This window comes from Cololabis saira, chromosome 19 (genome assembly GCF_033807715.1).
Source record: "Cololabis saira isolate AMF1-May2022 chromosome 19, fColSai1.1, whole genome shotgun sequence".
NCBI lineage: Eukaryota > Metazoa > Chordata > Actinopteri > Beloniformes > Belonidae > Cololabis > Cololabis saira.
In genome coordinates this window covers 24364537-24381535 of record NC_084605.1, presented here as the reverse complement: position 1 = coordinate 24381535, position 16999 = coordinate 24364537, and the positions used below count along the sequence as shown (strand labels likewise).

General features: G+C 40.1%; 2 protein-coding genes across 3 annotated transcripts; both read right to left on the bottom strand.

Annotated features, from left to right (window-relative positions):
- Positions 1-4737: 4737 nt before the first annotated feature.
- On the bottom strand, positions 4738-6838 carry gdf2 (growth differentiation factor 2). 2 transcript variants are annotated; one of them, XM_061708504.1, is made up of 3 exons: positions 6746-6838; positions 6353-6671; positions 4738-5904 (listed from the first exon to the last, which is right to left on the bottom strand). In XM_061708504.1, the coding sequence occupies exons 1-3, from the start codon at positions 6836-6838 to the stop codon at positions 4985-4987; spliced, it is 1332 nt and encodes a 443-aa protein (XP_061564488.1). In that variant the 3' UTR covers positions 4738-4984. The 2 variants fall into 2 exon arrangements, with proteins under 2 accessions (XP_061564488.1, XP_061564489.1); XM_061708505.1 differs by having other exon boundaries at positions 6353-6829.
- A 3913-nt stretch (positions 6839-10751) lies between these two features.
- On the bottom strand, positions 10752-16093 carry LOC133419368 (growth/differentiation factor 10-like). The gene is made up of 3 exons (XM_061708503.1): positions 15707-16093; positions 13224-14116; positions 10752-12983 (listed from the first exon to the last, which is right to left on the bottom strand). Exons 1-3 carry the CDS (start codon positions 15951-15953, stop codon positions 12792-12794), a joined length of 1332 nt encoding a protein of 443 aa, XP_061564487.1. The 5' UTR covers positions 15954-16093; the 3' UTR covers positions 10752-12791.
- Positions 16094-16999: the final 906 nt, after the last annotated feature.

Below are 16999 nucleotides of genomic sequence, written 5' to 3'. Positions count from 1 at the left end.
GCACCAACTCACAAGATGTTATAATCGACACTGAATTCCATCAGCATTTGCCCGAGTGTGAAAATGTACAATGTAAAAACTCTCTCCGTAGATTAAAAATACAGTATATTACTTTAACGATTTACATGCCTTCAGCTTTAACTGCCTTCAACTGTAATCCATGGACAGGTTTGATGACTGAATGAGAAATCTTGTGTCAGTCCATAGGACAACAGATTAGATTAGATTAGATTAGATTATCCTTATTTCTCCCTCAATGGGGAAACTCACTTTCAGGTTTCACAATAAAAGGTCCAAAAACTGTAAAATGATTAAGGTTGTTTTCAAAATACATGCCACAGTGCAAGTGTGTACTGATTTTGCAAAAATTTAGTTGGCAAAAAATCTGCAATATACAAAAAAATTGCTGAAACCTTCGGAAAAGGTTTCCAGTGACTGGCCACTTTGCCTCATATACTGCAAACTTTTCTCTTTTTTTCACTTTACGGAATCGTAAACAGGTGATGAGTGTTACAGTATCCAACAAACTAGATCAAAGTTTCGGTTCCATACTTACAACTATAAACCATTAACACTGTATGCAGTCTGCAGTACGCGCTGTGTAAACTGTGTACCATGTCCAACACAAGGTATACACATTCCAAAATAGCCACGTATTTAGTTAATAACCCATAGATTATTACTATCATAACAGCACTAGTGCATACTGATTTTGTTAAGACTTAAACACACGCACAAAGCAGGGTGTGGTCAATCTGCAAAATGCTAAAAACACTCAGGAGGTTATGGGAACATTTCCACTAAGTCATCTCATCAGTCTACCTCACCTTGTGCCATCACAATGTGTTGGTCACGTAAGTAGTTTCAGAAATTAAAACCCCTTCAGGTTGGGCTGAAGCGTGATTGCTTTTATGGTTGAATACTTCGTAGTATCAACGACCACCAGACTAGTATGCAGAACCCTACTACAACTAAACATTATGTAGTTTTAAAAGAAAATGCAGTTTCTGTTTTATGTCTTAGTACACAACGACTTTAATGCGTGACATGTTGACGTAATGTTCATATACAACGTCTCGCTTTATGGCAATATAAACAGTTTTAGTTCCTCGAGTGGCCACTAGGAGCTGCCTCCAAAAGCAAGTCGATCCCCGTTGACCCCCATATTAAAATGTCCAACTTTGAGGCAGAAATAAACATATTTACAGCCGTATACAAAAACACATAACACGTCAAAGATATGTAGATATCTTACAATTTCTCAATACTGTTGTGAGCAAACCTACCTATTACCTGCTTTCTGGTGAGACCATACTTAGTAGATCTGGTTGTGATCTTTGATGATCCAGTTAGTATTACAAAATAAATTGAGGATATTAGAAGAATATCAACAATTAGATAAATCAATAAAAAAACAGCGTATATTGGAGTCACTTGTATGATTGTTTATGATTGAGGGAGTGGAATATTAAAGGGCAAAAGCCAAATTAATCTATTCCTTCTCTTTATCACCAGAAAACGTGAAAATGACTTAGTGGCCCTGGTATTGGTGCGTTACCCACGCAAGACATGCAAGTGTTTGTACAAACATTCCCTCACTTTTCAAAAGTTCAGCTCTGATAAACTAATGTCATTGACTTCAAATATTTACAAACCTAAAAGTATGCACAACTGTACAATGAAAACTGGGGCACTCATTGACAGTGTCACTTCATGGTGGTATTATTTAAATAGAGTTTTAAATTGACCCCCCCCCCCCCCCACAATTCTGATTCATATTTGCCGTCTTTCATCATATAAGCCATCTCCCTAAACCACATGCTGCAGACTGTCCTTATGAATAAGTATATTTATTTCTCTTTATTTCACTGCATCACTGTTTACAACAGCAAAAATTATTTGCTGTCATACTCCAGATTGTATACTGATCAGTTTCAGAGAGTCGTTATTTCACGACTACCACTGATTCTTTCATTGCTCATATTCTGGATACTGTGTACAACATTTTCACAAAATCAGAACACACTAATAGTATTGTTTCCAAAACCGCTATACAGACTAAATCATGCTTAACAGTAAAAAGCATTTGTTGACATAATCCAGCTGCATACTACAAGAAACTTAAATAGTCTGTACTGTAGCAGCCAGGTACACAAGGCCACCAAGATAAGTAAATCTATAAACTTTCCTGTTGAGAAAAATGAAACTAATCCATAAATCTGCACAATCCTAAGAAGATCTGTAAACAAAATCGTAAAAAAAAAAAGTCTTATATTTATAATAAGCAAATGTACCTTCTCAGTCTCGCCTGAACCAAAACTTGCCAAAACAGCAATATTGGGACTTGAGTTATGAAGGTGCAAAAGATCAGTTATCAAAGAAGTGTATTGCCTGATATAAAATCTCCTGGCATGGTACAAACCATTCTAAATCTAAAATGATTGATTTATGGCTTCAAAAATAAGGAGACATAAAATAAAGTACAGACTAATAAAAGCAGTGATACACTATTTACACTATTTAATTAGAAGAGAGGCAGAATAAAACTTTTTTCTTTATCCACCAAATAACTTTATTGAAGTAATCATGAAGAAAGATTTCAGAGTTTATTTCACGATTTCAGATTTCAGATTATCAGAGATCAGTGTTTTTGTTAATATAATGCCCCTCATAGTGGATTAATTTCAGAAATACCACATAAATATATATTATATACATACACATGCATACATATGTATATATACAGCAAAGTATTTAAGTATGTGTTGCTTTACAGGGTAATACATGTATATTTATGCAAGGACAATGTACTCTTAATAATGATATACAATTTTACTTTAGTATAATATAAAAAAATGAGCAGTGAATATTATTCAGATAGTGCTTTATCAGTATATCATCTGTTAGAACTTTTACAGAAATATAATATGTACATTTTGTCCACATATTTGTGATTAAAGATGTTCACTTCTTAATAAAATGGACAAAACCAGAATTCCCTTTTTCTTGTACACGCTTATTGTTGTTCTGTTTCATATAATGTATTTTAAATAAATATTGATTTATTATTTTTCTTAAGAGTTAAAAAAACAAAAACCCAATAAAACAAGACACTGCATTTACTGTAAGAATTAAATACAACATGCAAAAAGTGCTTGTGTCCATTTGTTGCCCATCGACTAGTGTCATCATTTGAAGTCCTATTAAAAATAATTAAAAACAAAACAATTTCACCAAAAGGCAACAAAATCAAATAAAAGGGGGATATGGGATGAAAAAAATACTATCTAGCATTCCAAGTGCAACCCCAAAATTATTCCTCAAAACGTATGTTATGATGTGAAATGGAAAGAATGGTTGGATTTCGTCTTTCCTAAAGGAGATAATCAAGGAGGTACTAAGAGCTCCTTCAATTTGCACTTCAGCGAATTCAACCTCATCTTGTCATGGTTACAACCTAAAGTGTGATTCATGCTTCTGTGTCTAACTAACAACGTACATCCACTGCAGCTGGCGACTCTGCATAATTCCCTGAGCCACCTCCCCAGAAATGCAACAACGCTTTGGGTAGACGTGGGCAATGCAACAGGTCCACTTGCATTCACTCATTCCTCCTCATCATTTTTGAACCTCATATAGAAAATTGCTGTAATCTCAGTAAAGGTTACTTTACTTAAAGCTCCTTAACTTGCTTAAGATATGCCTCATTTGTTCTGTTGTTTGTGCTATCTGCATCAAGAAGGTAAACAAAAGGAAGCTCAGCATGGCAGAAATAAACCCTCACAACCCCACATCTAGTGTTTGATGGTGTAATTACAGAGCAAAACAACAAAGAACCAGTTTAAGTTTAAATAGCATCTAAAACATAGGCGAGTTATGTAGATGCAACGTAGAAACACAAATCGAGCCTTGAGAGGCTTCTTTGAACAGAAGGGGATTAATCTATGGTAATTCTGGAGTTTTGGGTTTGGCAGTTTGGCCATCTCGGTCTTATCATGTAGTCTAGAAAGATGTTTGACCAAAAGTATACATCTTTCCGGTAGAACTGACATGTTAGTTAGACACTGATGCAGGATTAGTGTTCAAACTGTAAAAAATTATCACAACATGGTTATTTGAGCACTGGATTGTATCATTAGCCATCAGGGAGACAGGGTGTTGGTTGATACAGGAGGGAGGGTGTTTCTGATAATATTCATGTATAAAACACTACGACTGACTTAAAAAAGGGTAAACTCAGTGTTGACAAGGGTTCACCCTGGACAGGTCCCCAGTCCATCGCAGGGCCACACACACAACCAGACATACTCACACTCACGGGCAATTTAGAATAATCAATTAACCTACTATGCATGTTTTTGGACTGTGGGAGGAAGCCGGAGTACCCGGAGGGAACCCACGTAAGCACGGGGAGAACATGCAAACTCCACACAGAAAGACCCCGCCGGGCCAGGGAGTTGAACCAGGAACCTGTGAGGCAACAACAGTGCTAACCACCAAGCCACCGTGCTGCCCACTAGCTACATCCATTCTGTGCTAAATAAATATAGAGATAAATATGATGGTGAATGCTTTAATAATGAATGCTATTTTGATTGGTTTAAGGAGAATAGTCAATAGTGAAAAACCCAGTTTGTATATCTAAAGAAAACAGGAGAAGAATAGCTGAACAGTGCTACAGTCTTTATTCATAGCTAACCTTGTTTCTACAGTCAGTTTCACTTCAATAACCACATCACTCTTGTTTTTCCCCCTCTCTATCTCATACTCAAACATACACTGAACTGATAACAACTATATGAAATTAATGTCACAAAAAATTACTGTTGATGGTGAATATTTTTTTTTTAAATGCTAGGTTTCCTTATTAATCCTTTTTTTTTTACTTGAACATCTTTCTTTTTTATTTTTGCAGCCTTGCTTTGAGGGTGTTATATAACCTCACCCTTTTTTTCTTTTCTTTTTAAACCTCCACCCTGTCCTGCTACCTGCAACCACACTCGGCCACCTTCATCTCCTCATAAAGGTATCTTATAGTGAGGCGTCCATTTTCCTGATACATGACTGTGATGGGGTCCAGTTTAATGGGGACGCAGCAAGCCATGTTGGCTCTCTTGGGGTCCCGGATGTTCATCAGAGTCTGGATGAGGGCGTGCTTTGATGGGGTCGATTCGTCCGTCAGTGGGTGGTAACACAGGCCTCGACATTCGAAGGCATCGTATTCGGGAGGCGCCACGATCCAGCTGTCCCATCCGATGTCTTTAAAGACGACTCTGAGCGAGGTCCGGCGGCAGTATTCCCTTTCTACTTTTCTTTTTGTTCTCCGCGGGTGCTGAGCGTCAGGGATTTCATTTGGAAGTTGATATCCTCTCTGCCAGTCAGCCCCCGAGTGGAGGAGGGTTTCTTCTTCATGACGGATCATTTCTTTTAGCTCCATAGTTGCCTCCTTCCTCCTGCTCCCGAAGTCATCGGAGAAGACTATTAAAGCAGCAGATGTATTGTCTCCTATAGATGTGCCCATATTTAAGCAGCTGGATCCCTCATCTCCTCTATCAGAGGCACCACAATCGTTCTTATCCACCACCACATCAAAGACAATCCCTTTTTGGCCCAGTTTAATCCAGCTCTGAACCGCTGTGGTCACATCGAATGTCGCCCATGTGTTCGTCGAACCTGAAACCTCTTTGCCAAGCAGTAGTTGCGTCGATGACATGATATCGCCGTCATCGGCTTCATAGACCTTGGCGGTCGCTTTAAAACTTTGGGAGGCGACCTCCGACATCTCATCTGGGAAGAAGAAAAGCTGTAGTTCGGCAGTGGTGATCTTTTCGTGGTTGGGAATGCTGACGTTGAACTGCAGCCTGTGCTTTGGCTTTGTGCTGTTTCTCGCAGACGGAGTAATATCTGTTGGAGACAAAAGATCAGATCACCCATCTGGAAGAAAACTGATCACGTCGCCAGGGTTTGAACACAGACACCATTTCTATTCAAAAAGACACAGGCCGTATAAGTTGGGAAAACTTTAGTAGGTTTACTGCTTTACAAAATATTTGTTCACAAAGACTCCACCACCGCATTCAAAACACTAACAGATGTGCACGGAAAATGCTGATGTTGGTCGTTCAAATTTTTTCCTCCCGCAGTCATGAAAAACAACATATGTCATGTATAATATAGACGATAGAGAGCCATGAAACAGCTGCATGAATGAGATTAAACTAAAGTTTGCATTTGCAAGGAGAGGTCGTTCTTAATGAGCTCTAATCTTTATTACCCCGAAAAGTCTCCTCCCATCTGCTATATGGATTACGTCAGTACTTCATACTCAAATGCAGTTAAACATTTCATGTACCTTGAACGGTGAAGCTTCGTATAACGTCGGACTGAGGGACTGTCGACATGTCTGAGGCGTACTTGTTGTATAGCTCCACCATGAACTGAGGGGGTGAGATCTTGTGTTGCTCCTGCGGAACATCTGACAGATTGAGTTGCCTGAGAAAACCCTCCTTCATGGTTCCCAAGAGGTTCTCCATTCTTGACTCTGCGTTTTCCTCCTCCAGAATATCGTCCGACAACTGTGAGTAGAAATCCTCCGTTTCCTGACTTTGGACGTCATTGTTGAGAGGCTTACAGGTGCAGGAGCCCATAAAAGCCACCAAACCCAAACACAGAGGGATGAGGGAAGTTCTCGAGCTCTTCATCTTGAAATAAAGCTCGGAAACTAGGAGCAAGGGGGAACTTTACTTTCTTCCCGGGTTGAAAAACAGACTTTGCGGTGGCAAAGTTTGAAGATGGAGATCCCCAGTGCAAGAATTACGGTCCTGATGTCCGCTCCCATGCTCTCAGAGTAAACAGGGGGACTTTGTGTCAACCAAAATAGTAGCTTGGCCATCGTTATCACAAGTGTCGATGCCTTTTTTGAAAGCTGTGTTATCATGAGAAGGGTGGCTGCTAATGAAGACACTGTAAACACTTCACGGCAATAATGAGGGAGGCCCTGGAAAATGTGAGGTTACTGACAAGCAGACATTTCCACAGACTGCCTGTTCCCAGCTGAGAGTGAAACCTTGGCCTCATAGCTGCAACGGCCGGACAAAGACATCGGCTGGGTGAAATATAAACAGGCCTATGTTACTAAAAATACTCTGTAATCTTAAACTAAGTGTCGCCAGCAAGTGATAGTGAGACTCTCAGAGTGATAAAGGATGCAATGGCCGACATGAAACCAACTCTGCTGTAATTTGAATGCAAGACATTATTGCTGCAGCTTTCACCCAAATATACAACCATGACAGGATGTAGACAAGACGGGCTGTGCTTTTATTGCGCTGCTTAAATTATATTTTTGCAGGTAATTCCAGCACATCATCAGCATCTGTTATTTGTGACAACGGGGAAGTTGTCTACATTTGGGAGCAGAAAAGCTGAAGAGGACACATAAAGGAGTCAAGACAGGAGTAAAATGGGACCTTCGTCATGGAGAATTTAAGATTACTAGGACATTACATTGAAGAACCTGGAGAAGAGGGAATTTGGGACAGTTGAGAGTTAAATCAATGTCACAATATCAGTCTCATCCTTTCATCTGAAGGAGTATTTCATTGTTTTTATGAAATGTCTTCATGTTCTTGGGGTCTTCCATCCATTATTTTAAGTCTTAAGTATTATTTTACTTTACCATGTTTCCATAGGGGGCGGTGCGCAAATGAATGCTGTCCAATTTAAAACTGATATTGTGCTGTTATCTTAAAAATGACAGACTACAGTAATCCTTCGCTATAATGCGGTTCACCTTTCACGGTCTCGCTGCTTCACGGATTTGCATTGTGCATTGTGTTCTGATTGGCTAAACAGTCTCCCCGCTACAGTTATCAAATATAATCGATGGTAGGATGTCGGTTTATAAGAATCTTTTTGCCCAGAAGAAAAAAGGGGGGCAAAAACTACCCATAACCATGTTCTTCTCTCGAAAAAACACACAAAGAAAAAGACGCTACAGAGCGAGTCATGATGCAGCGGCAGTCAGAAGAGCAGTGAAATACGCGCAAGTCACAATTTGTCCTACTGTACTTATTGTATTTTTTTTCATATTCATTTTTCATTTTCTCCCGTTCAAATCCAATTATTGGGTCTCGGTGGGGCGGTGCTGATCATCGCAATTTGAAGCCTTGTATAATAATTGTAAAAAAAATAAAGGTTACCACTTCACGGATTTCACCTATCACGGGTTCTTTTTGGAACGTAACCCCCGTGAAAAATGAGGGATTACTGTACTGCCATTTTACTGCCAAGATTTGACTTTTTGTCGATCACAAATTTTTAACAAGATTAACCCAAATTTCCTTGCCTCACGTCTAATTTCTCCCCTTTTTAAAGAGACTAAAAATGCGCTGTTCTTGGTGACGAAGGAGGACCACTGGCCTCCTTAACCAAAAACTTAGCATTCTACTCTTTTCTGACCATTTTGTAGAAATGTCTCTACACCCCAGATACTAAATACATGGACATAAGTTTCTGTTTCTGTTGTCTACTGAGATATTTCCCCTTACCTGCCTGTTCTGCGTTGTGACATAATTGTCTTTGAAGCACAAGGATTTCACCCAAGCTGCTTTCTCTGCTATATGTCCTACTTTTCAACACTTTGATCACTTATTTATTTCTTTATTTTTCCCTATTGCAATGAATAAAGTATTTTTAAATTTAATAATTTAAATTTAAATCAGTTTGATCCCATCACATCACCTCATGTGGGTAAACCAAGCTTCTAACCTAAAAAAAAAGAGAACTTTCATTGCATGTCATGATTTTACTGAACAAAGACCAACCACAACACAGACTGTTCTGAAAAAAAAAGAGTGGGAAAAAAAGAGGGAATATCAATAAACTGGTTTATAGTGGGATTCTATATGACTGAGAGGAGAGATCGTCATCTGCATTCCTCTTAGGGGTTTTGAGTTCAGACCACAAGCCTGCGTCTACGAATACGGGCTTATATAGGACTTTCTTTCTTTCACTCGGGTATTCACTTAGTATTTAATTCATGCTGGGTTTCATAAAAATGCTTTCAGTGTGGCCTTTCATGCTTTTCAAGAGTCCCTCTCTTTGGAGTCATTCAGTGATGCCAGGAGACAACAAAATGGGAAAATATGTATGAAAACAAACACAGAGGGAAAAACTGGTGACGTTGGACAGTCTCCGGTCTGATTATGGAGTTAAGAAATATGTTGCAAAAACATATTAAGCCATATCAGGATTTTTCCATTAGCATGACTGATAATCAATATTAAAATACTAGAGCGCCAATGTTTTGACATAAAATGAAGGAGTATACAACAGCTTAGAAACAGTGGCTGTTTCTTGTGTATATTTGTGTTTCTGCGTATTTGTGAGGTGTCAGTCACCACCGAAGTACTGTCCCAATCCAAAGTCTGCGTCAAGTAACGTCAACATGTTCCTGCTCCACCCATTTCGTTGAGGATACATCCCAGAATCCATTTCACATCATGAAAGTACAGCATTTATATACTGGAATATAGTTTTAAGATATTTTCATGTGAGAATATTTAGCTTCTCACTGCAACCTTGTGGTTGATATATCAAGTTAGAATTTACCTGAAAATTTATTTTGGCTTTTAGCTTCTAGCTAAGCTCAACGACATGAAGTACGGTGCTGGTAAAAAAACAGAAAAAACAAACTGTGTCCTCCCGCCGTCTAAACCATGTTTTCCCTAGGGCGAACTTGTTAAGTCGGAACCAACAAGTATATAAGACAAAATTTGGGATACATTGGGATACGCTGTTGAGACCCTGCTTACATCAGTAGCGTGGCCGATTATATCCATTCACTTTGCAAAGATTCTCTCTTGTGATATGGATCTGGTTCCTCTCCCATTCCCACCCATTTTCCTCCGGTACATATCGTATTGAACCGGTCAGAATTGACCAAACAAGATGGCTACAGAATTGCTAGCAACACCTTTTTGTTTAAACCTTGTTTAAGTTTAACTGCAAAACGGTCAACAGTCATTCAGCAGTGTCCCTATGCTGCTATGGCCTCCTGGAAATCAAAGTAAAATCCAGAGGAAGAAAACAACTTCTCTGTATAGAAAGGTACAGATTTAGGATGGCTGGCTAGGCTACCACATCTATGGCTGGCTAGGCTACCACATCTAAACAAGTATAATAAAAATGGATGTGTTCTTGCTCAAGGATGCGTTTAGAGGGTACTTATGCACACTTAAGGGCAAAATTTAAGTATCCCAGAAATTTTGCATCAACAACCAGAGGTAATGGAGGAGTGCTTAGTTCTGTTCTCATTAGTTAGCTATTTTAGTTGGGCTTAGCTCATAACCTGTTATGCTAACTGATATTTTATCTGTTCATTCATACTGGTTTTGAATGTCACCAACAAAATAACATCCAAAATATGCTCCACCAGAGCTGAAACAAGGGCAGACTGATTCCTGATCAGCATTTGGACCCTCTACTAGCCAATGCTCGGCTAGCTAACTGAGGCTAACAGGAAGCAGGGAAAAGTAAGTCGGACTGAACGGGTGGAGGCTAAACAAGATTTGGCTGGAGTAGGCGACTGTGGCTAGTGCCATGCAGGTGGCCAGTTTCTTAGCTGCGGGCGACGGCGGTTATAGCCTGCTGCTTTGATAAACTTCCAGGCCAAGAAGGAGTGACAATCTGTTAAAACAATGAATGGCACAATAAAACATTATCTTTAATACGAATGATCATGCGTTGTTGAGCCCTGTTAGCCAGAGGTTACGTCAAGACATCACTAGGCATTGACCATCGCCAGCTATCACTCAAAAATACAAGCCCCCAATTACGCTTAAATGTGTGGCTTTATGTAATTTAACCTGAGGTACGTAAAAATTCACCCCTGATACAGATGCAAAAAAGACCCCACTGCGTCCTATTGTACTTTAAAGTACGCTCTCTTCAGTCAAACTTGCCATATGAACTACTAAGTATACAAGTCCAAACTTCTCGTACATGGTAGCTACTGGGAAACAGACAGAACTTTTCTTGCTGACATTGCTAACATGTCATCAGCTAGTGTTAATTTATCAGGTGTTTGCTGTTGGAAATCTCATGTAAAATAATTACTATAGTATTTTTTACAGCCTTGAAAAACTTGCTAAGACTCACATGAAATCAAAACGACAAAACACCTAAAAGTTACTGAATTGTTCAATAGACTACGCTTCATTTGGGAATATAGGAAGCTTTTGTTACATGACATATCCTGATTCTGTGTCAACATAAAAAACATTCCGTCAAAGTTTACAGATTTATATTGCATTGCTTCTTTCATATAAAGAAACAAAACGTAAATGCATCATATTTCATTACAGATTTGCCAGACTTCAGTTTGAATATTTGTTCAGATGAAAAACACTACCAGGATTCTGAGACACTTGACCATCCAGAGTTTGTAATTTAATACAATAAAAAAAAAAAAAACATGAATAATGTTAAACATCAAATTACAAACATACCAGCCTTGCTGTTTTACTGTTTTGTAAAATAAAATTCAACTATTTTCTTTGACTGTATGTACAATTTCTCCCATATTAATCAAATAATACAATCTGATAAAGCACACATCTTATTACTATTTAATTGCACTTTATAGGAATATGGTTATTACACTTGATACATACAAACATACACGTCCCTTTTACTTACTGTAGAAATATACTGCTGTTCCTGTACATATAACTAACTGTACATGTCATATTATAGGCAAAGTTTATCTGCTGAAAGTAAGTAGCCTACAGGAAGTATGGTACTGTACGTGTTTCATCCCATGTTCTGAAGTCACTTTAACTTTCACAAACTACTCAGCAGATGGCAGCAGCGAGCTTCTTTTTACCCTGTTGTAGAGCGGACTTACCACACAAAGATTTACATGCTTGAACACTTAAGTGTACAAGACATAAAAAAAAAGTCATGACTGAAATTGAGTTTGAGGAGGATATGACCTCTTGTGCACAATAAAACACTCCCTATGCCACTCAGAGTCCCATTACAGTACAATATTTACATGAAAGCGGATGGTTAGTTTTGCAGAAAGTAAACATACTGCGGCCTCTGAAAGGCTCTCATTACTTCTTGTTTCTGAAAGTCTTCTTGAGGGCACAGCTTGGCAGTCTGACCAAACTACAGCTCTGAACATGGAAGATGTAGGCAAACTGAGGAAACTGCATAAATGGGTTGCAGGTCAGTAGAGGTTCCTGCATAGGCGGTTTTTTTTTTTTAAAGTCTGTATATCCCAAAGTTGGATCCACTTGAAACTAAATCCAACCTGGAAGTGACAAAAATCCCTTTCAATAAAAATCACTTCATACTTTCTCAAAATGTAAAACTGGTACAACAACGGACTGATAAAAGGTTTTTCAACAAAAGAAAGGTTAATTGCTTGAGCTAGTCCTCACAGAGAATTACCAATCACATTTTCTTTAAGGGCACCTCCTTGACCATTCTTTGAAAGGTGGAAGAGAATAAATACAAACACACCAAGCAATAAAAGATACATATAATTAGTTAGACGGGAAGGTAAAACATAGAGAAATGTCTATTTGTGTCAGAAACCAAACAAAACTCAAGGATCTAGAAAAAGAAAGCTTTTGAGAGACTTTCCCAGCTGTCCTCACTGTGTCCCGCCACACCTGTCCTGTCTCTGACGAATGCCCTCCTGCTCCTCCTGAGTCTGCATTATTGTCTTCATCGCTGTCACTCGTCTTCATTCAACACAGCTTCCATTTCCCCGGATCCCCCTACCGGCAGGCGCACGTGTCCACTGACATGCCAGGGTAGACCTTCAGCACCATGTTCCTGTCCGTGTCCAGGAAAAGAACGCTGAGGGGGTTGGTTTTGTCTGGAACGCAGCACGGCTCGGGGACGCCGGGGACGATTCCCACGGCTCTGACGATGCTCTGGATGGTTGCGTGATTGGACGGACGCGCCACCTGAAGAAATAACGAGTGGATAAAGAGGCAATCATTCATAATTATTAGTACATCAGTTGTGCAATAAAACAACTTATATTTTACATATTTAAAAAGATTGTTACTACTTGATGTATCTCCTGCCTCATCTACTAATCTGCATACATGGTTACAACTCTGATAATCCCATCGAGCCACCACCCACATGTTCATTGTAGAAAATAAGACTCTAGAGTCATCAAGACAAAAGTTAAGTCTCACTTTAGATATGGGGAATCCACAGGTCCCAGCGCAGTAGTAGGCGTCAAAGGACTTGGGTGCCAGTACCCACTCACTCCAGCCAATGTCAGCAAAGTCCACCTTGAGATAGCGTCTGGAGCAAACCCTGGGCTCACTCCACTGTCTCCTTCTCGCCTTCTTCATCGTCCTCTCGTCGAAGCTCAGCATCTGGGGCTCAGTGATGCCCTCGTTGCTTATCTGGCCTAGCTTCTTCCCTGTTTTGCCTTTGGCTTTAGCGGGAAAATATGTGTTCTGCCAAAGTTCATGGTTTTTCAAGGTGCTGAAATGCATCTCTGGTATGTTGTTGGTTTGGAGCTGAAGCTGGAGCTCCCTACGGATCCTTGAAGGTGATGTTGAGGAAGATGCGTCCTCCCCGACTGGAAGAGGCCCGTATCTCTGAAGTGACATAGCCACGCTGTTTGGTTCGTCTATAGCTTTATCATCAGCGTACACCAAGATGTATGGCCGGTTGGCTGGAGTGAGGCGCTCCTGGCCGTGAGGACTTCTCTGCTGCACTCGTGCTGCCTCAAGCCCCAGATCAAACTCCACTGCAATCACGGGCTCTTTGATATCCCTTGCCTGTTTCACGATTGCAGTTACATCCTTTGCTTGCCAAGAGCCTTTCTTGAAAGAGGCAAGAGTTACGTTTCCGAGTGGCTTTGCAAAAGCCGAGTTTGGGGAGGATCCATAGAAAAGGAGCTGCACGGAGGGAGGATGGAGGTCGGTGGATGGGTGGCGAGGCTTTCGGACACGCCACAGTCTCTGTTGGTGCCGGGGCCGCTTGTGGAGGAAGTGAAAAGTGGCAAAGAGGATGCTCTCAGAGATTTGGAGGGAGGACAAATTAAACTGGAACACATCTTTGCCATGTGAGACCCCTGAAAGGAATTAGAAGACAAATTAAAAATGATGGCTAGAAAAAATACGCTGTCATCTCTACAGTGATTTTCTTAATTTATCTATCAGCCTTAATGTACGCTTTCAATTTCAATCAAGCAGATATTTTGTTAAACAGACGCTAAAACATCAGACAAGCGAACGGATCCCATTTCTGCCTTGAACCTGTTCTTCTCATCTTTTTTACTCCTTCATCATCCTCTTCTGTCAGGTTTGACTCAAATGATTTACAGCGTCCAATACATCATGCACGACATGTTGCTCAACACATCTGACCGACATAAGCAGCAGCAGCATGGAAAGAATTAAGCGCTGCACAGTTAAGCGCCTGTCTAATGCATGACTAAAAAGCTCATTGCAGATAGCTATACTCTTGAAGTTCAGCCTCAACTCCCGTGCTTCCACCACAGCCTGAAAGACAAACATGGGGTCGGTCCAGTAGGTCTGTCGCAGGCATATGGAAGTGCTTATTGGAGAAAGAGCTCCTCTGAGGATTTTTTTTTTTTTTTTTGCTTTGCAGCCGGTGTCTGGCTGTGATAATAGGCTCTTGTCTAACACCTAGGCTGTTACAGCTACCGGGGAACTAAAAGCGTTTGACTCTTTAAGTCCCCCAGTTTAGTAAATCACAGCACTAACGGAGCACAGAGGGGAAGAGTTTAACCCAAAGGAAAGCCAAGCCGATTGACAAAACACCTGCACTTAAAGGCTGTTAAGGATGATGAAATAATAAAGCTTTTTCTTTCAAACTATTATTTTTGACATGATTTAGAATTATTAAAGTCTCACGTGCATGTTCAAATTCAACAGGTGACCAAATGGTGCCATGAAATCCTTAAATCTGTTGAGAATGACACAAGATCATCCATTAACTTCATTTTCTATTTGGATATGTGTATACAAATAGTTTTCTACTATTCATTTATTCATTGCATGTAGTAAAAGTTTATTGCAGACTCGTGGTCCATACAAAAACATAACATAGGACAAAATACATACAATACATAAAACCTGTCCAGCAGGGAGAATTACAAATGCAGGCTTTTAAGCCAATGTCTCCTGAGACAAGAGGAGTATCTGACACAGCTCTTCCCAGGGTCATTTATATTAACAATGATGCCATTCACAGACTCATCCAAACGGCACATGAAACTGTGCATTACATTTCTAAGAACTGCTTGGAGAGTATTGACTCTTGCAGCTACAAACATCTCACTTGCACTGCACCATCTAGGCCTTTTGAGTAAGATTCTCATAGCATCATTATATGCAACTTGAAGTTTGTGGAAGCTTACTTTTTTATAGCTTTTTATATTTTATTTTTATATTATTATTTTTTTATAGCTAATTATTAATTGTGATGATTAGAGAAGGATATCAGCTCAGAAATTGTTACCTGAATAAGTGAAGAGGCCTTTGTAAACTCTATTTGACATGAACCGAATTAACGTTAACTAGTTAATAAGTCATTATCCTGACATGTGGGATCGATATTCAGCCATGAGGATGAACCGGTCCCCTTTCTCCCAGTCAACTTTGGCAGTGGAAGAGAAAAAGAGCTATTGGTCACTCACTCGGGACAGCTTTGAAACTTCTCACGGTGTTTCCCTCCCGCGGGCTCTGCGGGTCTTCGCTGTATTTCTCGTAGAGCCTCAGCATGTCCACGGAGAGCGCGTCCCGCGCCGCCCGGTGCTGCGTAAATACGCGCGGATCCGCAGCCGGAGCGGAGCCGGAGCCGTGACGCGCAGCTCCATCCAGGAGAGCCCCGCCGGACCCGAGGATCAGCAGCAGGTTCAGGACGGGGAGCAGCCGGCTCGGCATGGAGGAGGATGGTCTGCGAGTAGGATTCCGATAAAAAAGAAAAGAAAGTGAAGTGACGGACGCGGAAACACGGAGATGCTCACTCTCTCCTCTGCTGCTGCTCGGTGTCCTCTCAGACTCCAGGACCTGCACGGATCTCGGTTCTACAGCTGTCTCTGGGAGGGGAGGAGACCCCGGGGTGATGCTGCTGGATGACACATGGTGACGCGTCCAAACGCTGCGTCCAACGAGCGCTTTAGGTGAACTCCTGATATCTATTGACCGACTCCAAAGTTCAGCTCTCAGGACTGTAACCATATCTATTTATGCTGAAGTTAACGTGATCTCTCCGATTGTTCTGTTACATCACGGTGTTATTGTGAGTGCGTCATGTGTCTCTCTAATGAGGAGACCCTGTAAATGTTTTTGAAGTGCAATGTGTCATTATTAATACATACATGTATCATAGTGTTGATAATTTATGCCAAAATCATCCAAATGTACCAAATCAGCTGTAAGTGAAGTACTGACAGCCAACGTGAGGCTTGCTTGGAAAATAATTTAGTAAAATTTAGTAAAAAGATCAGTGGCGTCAATTCAGTGGAAGCTAAGGTATGGCAAGGTTAGAGTCACAGAACTTAACTAGAGTATCAATCAACACGTCCAGCAAATATTCATCACAGAGGTCTGCTATGTAGCTTATCTGTGTCAAGAAAATTTGAACTTTTTCACTGCAAAAACTCAAAATCTTACCAGGAATATTTGTCTTATTTCTAGTTAAAATGTCTAATTTTTAGTCATCACCAGAAAAATAACTTGTTATTTGACCATTTTCACCTGTTTAAAGTAAATTTTCACTTGAAATAAGTAGGAAAATCTGCCAGTGGAACAAGATTTATCTTCTCATTACAAGCAAAAAAATCTTGTTCCACTGGCAGATTTTTCCACTTATTTTAAGTGAAAATCTACTTGAAACAGGTGAAAATTGTTGTTTTTGAGTCTTGTGTCTAAATGTAATGAGATTTTTTTTTACTAAAAATGAGACATTTTAACCAGAAATAAGACAA